At 44.0% G+C, this 8069-nt stretch overlaps 1 protein-coding gene across 1 annotated transcript; it reads right to left on the minus strand.

The window, feature by feature from the left end:
- Window positions 1–4579: 4579 nt before the first annotated feature.
- On the minus strand, window positions 4580–7502 carry LOC119310836 (ETHYLENE INSENSITIVE 3-like 3 protein). The gene is made up of 3 exons (XM_037586459.1): window positions 7201–7502; window positions 5085–7098; window positions 4580–4991 (listed from the first exon to the last, which is right to left on the minus strand). Exon 2 carries the CDS (start codon window positions 6923–6925, stop codon window positions 5090–5092), a length of 1836 nt encoding a protein of 611 aa, XP_037442356.1. The 5' UTR covers window positions 6926–7098; window positions 7201–7502; the 3' UTR covers window positions 4580–4991; window positions 5085–5089.
- Between the last annotated feature and the right edge of the window lie 567 nt (window positions 7503–8069).

Below are 8069 nucleotides of genomic sequence, written 5' to 3' on the forward strand. Positions count from 1 at the left end.
CAGTTGGCATTGACATAATAAGAATATTTCGTCTATTAAGGAGGATTCCCAAGATATCTAAAATAGAAAGAGTGAAATGTTTTATAGGATCCATTTCGAAAACATGGAACGTCAGAGAAATTCAAATTATGTGAGGCTTGGACATGCACGGTAATCACTCGTCACATGTAAAATGGCTGTGTTTTTCCGCTTGACCGAGCGAGCGATCAAGCTCGGGCGGCGACGAGGAGAACCGCCCCACCCTCCCGCGTGGCTGTCAACTCCACGCTCCCAAACTGAGATTCTCTGCGGGGGCGGGCGGCCCACAAGGGAAGAAGGTAGTATGTGAATGCTCTCCGTCTCTCGAGGCACGTACACCGCCCCGCACCCCGAAACCATCAGTCTGCTAGCAGGTTGGACCAACGTACGCTCCCCACGTTACGTGTACCCCTCCATGCAGATGCACCCCGTCACCCTTTTCTCGTCGCCGCTGCAAAAACAAGACAAGATCTCTCTTTCCATTTTTTAACATCCGATGAGATGAAACCAGGCCGCCGTTATATACATTCACTTTGTGGACCTGCGCCCTCCTAATTATTAGCGCTTGGCGCGGAGCTATATCTCTCTCTGAGGAATTTAGACTCCTTGGCACTGGCGACCTCGAGATGCTAGCCCTTCTTTGCTGCTACAACTAGTACTATATTTTTATAAGCGATTCTCCGTGTGGTGCACAAGAGATGGTCCTTGGAGGGAGGCCTTGAATCGATCGTTGCTGCGCATGTCAGCCGGAGACTTCAGTCCTGCCTCCTGCGGCCACAAACGCATTTGCAACATGCATGCATGCATGCATCCATGAGACCCAGATCATATATGCTAGCTAGCCGTCAAAATGCGTTGCCTGATGCTAGCCGAGGGAGCACGAATTTCGCCGGTTTACAAGTACCCAAAAAAAAAAGCATCGCCGTATGGTGCATGTGAAGCTGCGGAAATTCGATGAGAATGCCATCTATACTTGTGTTCAGTGCATTCCAGAGCTGGAGCAAAGAACAGTGTTAGCAGCAATGATGGTCTCTCTGTCCGATTAGACCAAGTGAAACCTTGAGAAGCGACGAAACGATCTCAGTGAGTGGATCAAATATGGTACAATTCACAGGCGCTGGTATTTCTGTTTACCTGATCCGCAAGATGAAGAGGCCGTTCGATCCAGGCCTTGGCCTGGCTGCCCAAACAAAACAAAAGACCATGCATGAATGGTGTATATAAAATAATGTACTGTAGATGCCAATATACTATAGCATCATTGCGACTCACCTCGACATGAGCAAAGATGCCCTTGTCTCATTGGAGGGGGGGTGAAAACTGAAAAGGCCCTCCCTAAATGTGAGAGGATTTCACACTAGCTTCTCCCACACTACTAGTACTACTTCTCGTCTTGTTCCTCTGGTCTGTCCTCTACTCTGCACCCCGCATCCTTGGGGTCAACCGGCCTGCCTGTTCTCCAAAAGATAAGGGCAACAAGAAAGAGGTGCATTGCATGTATAGCTAAAAAGCAGTAGATGTCAAACTGAGACCGGTTTCACATGTTGATATTCTCAGAGCTTTTCACTGACCCAGTCCGTAGTCGCTCTGAATTCTGATCACTTGATTCTTCAGGTTCAGAGCGGGTATGCAGGCCTGTCATATGATACAGCTGCAGGCTGCAGCTGCTGCAAAGAGATTAGGATTCTTGGGGACCCCACAACTGTTGGCTCCTGACACAGTGTGCACAAGAAGCTCATAGCAATGACTCCCAGGGTCAAGAGATGATTTTCTGAAAGTTAGGGTCAAGACATAATGAATCTTGTATTTTTAACACAAAAAAAGAAGGAAACAAAATAAACCATGGGCAGCACAGCACGGCCAAGTTCACAGACAATCGAACCAAGCTGACAATCAAATAACAGAAGTGCTGGAACACATTTGCGATCACAAACCTGCTCCTCGATGGTGAGATGCGCGTATTATAAGCAGATCCGCTGATTTGACAGGCGGATCACGGAATTCGTGAACAAGTGGGTCAACTCAGGCACGCTTGAAAGTATGCATAGCAGACAAACTGCCTCGTACTATCGTATGTCAACAACCTTTAACATCCTTCATCGTATCCAATTTTAAAACGAGTAACAATCAGACCCATTGCTTTGCTTCATCTCTGAGAACTCGGTCAAGGAAATTTACTAGTACTATTCTGGAGGTCAGCATCAGAAGAGGGTCTTGACAGTTTGAATGGAACGTACAATGGTTGCAAAACTTCGGGAGCAGCATATTTCTGTACTAGGTTAGCTTAACAGTACAGCATACCAAGTGATGAACAACTGACAGTTGCAGACTGCTACCATATTTTTTCCAAATAATAGACTGCTTCCACATATCCAAACATTTATCAAGGTCATTTTGATCTCAAACACCTGCTCCGTACTTAAATGTACTTATTAGTTTAGTACATGTCGCAATCAAAATTGTTAACAGCTTCTCTTAGCTTTGGACTATAACATTCAGAACTGAAGAGTAGATCTGGTCCGATTCAGAGGGTTATTATTGAATTAGGTGTATTAGGAGTACTACACTACACACACAAAAGAAGTGTTCAGTGCCACATACTTGACTAAGACTATACAGAAGCGATGTATCCAGACATTTTCAAACTTCAAGAAGAAAAAAGCATACGACTCAATTGAGCAACAAATTCTAAATTATAATGGTGGAAGCTGGACGCAAAGCTAAGAAACATTTGAAAGGGTCAATTATACAGCATAAGAAAATAATGTTGCCTAATCTAGTCAGCCAATCGAGAAGATGCACTAATACATGGGAAATATGCTACTGTATTAGTAAAAAGTTACTGCCCTTGCGCGCATATACCGCCATAGTAAACTACTAGTAATTTCATGACAACTGCTACTTTGTTTTTACTAGTCTGTTTTTGTCCTTTTGATGATATGGATGCTTGAGATAGCTAGATTTATCACTTCCACTATATGGTATACAACTAGAAGGGTCAGCTTCATTGTCTGTCGTCGATAATGTTGCCAGACAATGATTTTATAGTAAACCTTAGTTTTGCTACTGCCCATCAATTTAGCCACCCGATTTTCAAGAGCCATCAACTTCATTGCACCCCGGAAACTTCCATTGAAAGAACTGGATGCGTCATCCTTTTTCTTCCGTTGTAACTCATACGGCGTTGGAGAAATTTCTGTTCTGCTAAGACCTTCCACTCGTGTTAGATCGGATATAGGAAACGGTGCTAGAGCATAGGAATTTGAACGAAAACCATGTCAGTTATTTCAAACGGAGGTAATATATCATAAAGGAGTACATACTTTTCGAAGAACAGCTGGGGCACATAAGCTACACTGCATAAGACATGCATCACAGCCTATCAGCGACACCAATTTTCAGTAAACTTACAAATAAATTGTGTGTGTCATAGCTCTAGCAGTGACAAATAATGGTCAAGAAATTTACAAAATAAGCTCCAGATAGTAGGACCCAGTATCAAAGCGGAGTTGAATGACCCAATGAATGTGAGATGCATGGTTCTTTAAGAAAGGAAACTGCACTAGAGCTTTTTTCTTTGTTTCAATCAAGAACGTATCAATGAACAAATCAAGCTGGGTTATGAGCTAGCAACTCAAGCTGGCACAATGGCATCCAAATAAATAACCAACATCGCAGGAAGCAAGATGTCCACATGCTTAATGGAACTTAGGCAGAGCATGTTCTTCAGTGTAAACATACTAGTACCAGAAAACTTCATCCGCATGTATACTAGAGAAATATGCTGTGATAATCAACCGCAATAAATTTAGAACTTGAAGAATTGCACATCCGTAAAAGAACATCCATTCAGACTACTAAGTTATAGAATCTGCCATCAAGTACCAGAAGGTGAGTAACAACAGCCTACCTATAATACAACCTACTAGGTTATCCTTGAGATCTTTTCTTGTAAGCGTTAGACGCATATCCTTTCTTCCTTAATTCATTATTCCATGAAAATGGATTATTCCATGAATTCCTCAAAGGGAAGCTCATCAAAATGCAAAACCTAGGACTACTATAAAATCACTAAAAAATAAGAAAATAAGAGGAAGAAAAAAATGAACGATTAAATTACTACTCCCGAATATTCAACTGACTGATTAATTTCTTATAACGTACTGCTTTTTTTTTTTTGCCAAACAAGCCAGCAAACGTCGACATTTTCCCAAAAGTCTTCATAGACCTCTTTCCACTGATTTTATTTTTTTGTGTAATTCCAAATGTGAACCTCAGCCATATGTCCCATATCCATGTATGCAGATACCAAATAGCAACTCAACAGGAAGACTAGTGATACAGTCGTTTACCGCTCACAGTTGAGTAAACCACCACTGTTGCATATCTCCGAACTTTTATCTATAATACTAGCCATTTTCAGAACTGTAGTACTGTCGATAACAAAGGTTTCACTTTTTTTCTTTTGGCAAGAAACAAAGGTTTCACTGTGTAACTACCATCAACTAATGACACAGTAATGAACTTAATTTTGCTCATAGAAAGATAAGAGACAGAGGGATCTCCTCAACTGATGAATATTTTATTCTTGATTGTATCTACAATGTTGAATACTCAATGTTTCTGTAGAAAGCAAAAGGGAAGGGGGTGAGAACATGCAGGAGAGCATGGCATTCATATCTCAAAGATTCGAAAATTACAAAGAACTATCCTTTCTTCACTATATATCTTCCCCGGGAAAATTAACTACTTCAAACTTAAACCCTGTAGGCATGTACACCTTTCCGGTTTACAATCCGGTCATCCTTGACAATATTTTTCAAAAGAATGTAAGTCAAGTATCATTGGGCATGCTACAGATGGTATCAACAGCATCAGAATGAGAAGTTTAGTCTTCCATACTCAAGTTAATCTGGTAATCCTGGTGACACAAAATGGATGACCAAACAGAAAACATAAGAGCCCTTCCTAACCTGACAACCAAAAGGAAAATTGTCATCTTGCAGCAGAAAATGATGATCATGCTACAGTTCAAAGAGAGAGAAACAGCTATGTGATGAAATTACCTATGTTATGTTCCCAGGTATTCCATTAAATCATCATCATGCAGCAGCAAATCATCAATATCTGGGATCGGGCTGCTCATACTGATATAGTCCAAAGGTAACCCCTCAAAAGAACTGCCAACAAACTTATCTTGCTCACCGTAGAATGGAAAATCTACGAGGTGTTGCATATCTCCAGGGACAGAAGTTGAACTTCCACCACCAATCACATGATCACCATAAGGACTGTTGTCAGCTGGTGCCCTGATACCCATGGGAACCACATGATGATCCATCATAGGTAATGGCACTGATTGTTTCGGAGGTAAAGTCTGATAGTTACTGGGAAAACTATTATAACCAGAATTGGCATGCAGTGGAAAGGGGTTTCCAGACTTTGACCTGGCATTATCACTACTTCCATAAAGTACAGGCTGATATATGCTTATAGGAGTAGCATCCACAGCTTGGGCATTATCAAAGCTATTAACCCCAGCCCCAGGAAGATAAGCATGCCCTTGAGCATTTCCTCTGTGTTGTAAAGCTTCACTTGTAACGGCCATCTGATTGAAGCTTGTAATCTGGTTAGCCATGCCTGGAATTTCTACTTGGTTCAGTCGGTTCATATCGGGAATCAGATTTCCTGGATTTTCTGGTGCATCATCAGTCCTTTGTACCTCCTGCTCAACAGCAATGGAACTGTGACGTGCCCTTTTTCTCTTTGGTGGTTGTTTTTTTGTTCCTTCCTTCAGAGTAACAGCCTTATAAAGATGTTCAGTGTTCGCCCTTTCTGTGCCTCTTCCGGAGACATGCTCCTCGCTGGATTGTGCAGCTGGAGAAAGACCTTGCTCATCATCTTTAGATGATATTGAAAGAGGAGCCTCCTCAAAACCATCAACATCATACTCATTACTGCTGCTGTGTGCGTTCCTAGTTCCATTTCTGTCTTCTGGAGCACTGCGGTGAGTAATCTCTGAGACGCCATTGTCAATGCCATGCACATGCCTTTCCTCTCTCTGTAGGACTCCCAACCAAATCAGGCTCTCCTTTGCAGTCATTTTATCCTGCAAGATTTTGGATTTGCGAACATGGTTTCTGATCTTATCAAAGTTAGGGGACATGTGCTTAATAACACATGTAAGCACACCGACCTTCCAAACCTTCTTAAGATCATGAGGTTTTTTGTAAGGAGCAATCTGTCCCCTTGGAAGGCCCAAGGCAGCCCACCACTCTTCATTCCCTGCAGGCCACCATGGGGGCGGGGTGCCCTTCTCCAGGGGGTACTTGCGCTGCGGTGGATTACAGTGCTGCATCAATGACGAAAGCAGTGAACCCAGAGTAGCATCTTGGAGATCCATCAAGCTGTGCTCGTTCTTGACAACGCTACTCTGAGCATCAGCATCCACCAAGTGCTCGGCCTCGTACTTCGCAATCGCTGCCGGACCATTCTTATCAAACTTAACCTTCTCCTTCCACCAAGCTCTAATATTATCCGACGCACCACTCACAGGCTTCCCTTTCTCAGGGATGATCCCGTACACAAACCCACGGGCATTGCACACCTCCATCAGCTTGAGCATGTACTTGAGGATCCCGTCGTGTGCCCTCGCCATCTTCTTGCGCATGGCCTGGTCAGATATCTGCTTGGGCTTGGACTTCTCCAGCTCCAGTTCAGCCTGCTGCAAGGCCAGCTTCTGCTGCCTCTCCTTGATCCTCCTGAGCCTGACCCTGTCCTTCCACATTCGCCGGGCCAGCTCCTCCGCCTCAATCTCCTCGTCGCTGACATCGTTCTCGTTGATGCCGTCGACCTCGAAGTCGGACGAATCTCCGAACTCCGTCGCGAGCAAAGCCAGCTGATCCATAAGAACTGCTATGGCTTGGCAATCCCGATCACATCCAACCCACCCAACCTCTCCCAGTCCCGCCGAGCGAGGGAATCATGGAAACAGACTTCCCGCCGCCATTTTTTTGGGAAGACAAGCTGCGCCGCGCCTGAGGCTTCAACTGAGATCAACAGTCCGCGCGGAAGATATACCTAATAGAACCATGGAAAGACGGATTAACATAACAAAATCGGCACGAGTAGGACGAACTCCTCGAACGAACAACCCACTCGACCAATCTAGGGTTTCCTTACCCGAGAGAAGAAGACGGAAGAGGAGGAGGGAGGAACCAATCGACGCCAGCCGTGGCACCGGCAGTCCCCACTTAGCTGCGCGCCGCCGCCGCCGGCGACGACGAACTGCGGCGAGGATTGGTTTGGTGGAACGGCAGATTGGATGGGGAGGAGGCGGATTCGGAGAAGAATGGGCGAGAGGGGGGAGATGATTGGAGACGGGGCAAATTCGCAGGTTCGGCTCGAGATTCGGTTGGTTTCCTTGTGTGGAAATTATTTATTGGAGGATGGAAAGGGGGGAAAAAGGAAAGGAAGGAAACTCGAGGGAAGGCCCGGCGCGGGGAGGAACAGAGCAAACAAACACGGGACCTCCTCCGCTCGTGTGTTTTCTCGGATCCCCTGCTCCTCCTCCTGCTCGCCGTGTGGACTGCCTTGTGGCCTCTCCAATGTGCCACAGAGCCCAAAGGCATTGTTTCTTTCTTTTTTTGTGAATGACGGCATTGTTCAACACTCCAAAACTATTTTCAGTATCTAAGTACAGACCAAAATGTTAGACTTATTCTTTTCACTTAACATGTAAAACTTGATTATATGAGGTACTGCTTCCGTCCGAAGTTACTTATCGGAGAAATGGATAAAAATTGATGTTTCTACACTAAAATATATCTAGATACATCAATTTCAACGATAAGTAATTCTAGACGGAGGGGGTACTCTCTTTGTTCACTATTATTCCCTCCGTCCCATAATATAAGAACGTTTTTGACATTAGTGTAGTATAAAAAACGTTTTTATATTATGGGACGGAGGGAGTATAAGATTCTAAAAAAATATATGAATCGAATGTATGTGGACTCGTTTGTTGTTTGTTCACTCATTTGAATTTGTAT

This window comes from Triticum dicoccoides, chromosome 5B (genome assembly GCF_002162155.2).
Source record: "Triticum dicoccoides isolate Atlit2015 ecotype Zavitan chromosome 5B, WEW_v2.0, whole genome shotgun sequence".
Classification (NCBI taxonomy): domain Eukaryota; kingdom Viridiplantae; phylum Streptophyta; class Magnoliopsida; order Poales; family Poaceae; genus Triticum; species Triticum dicoccoides.

Coding starts and splice junctions, on each gene's coding strand:
- LOC119310836 (XM_037586459.1), bottom strand. CDS start 6,925: ATGGATCAGCTGGCTTTGCTCGCGACGGAGTTCGGAGATTCGTCCGAC.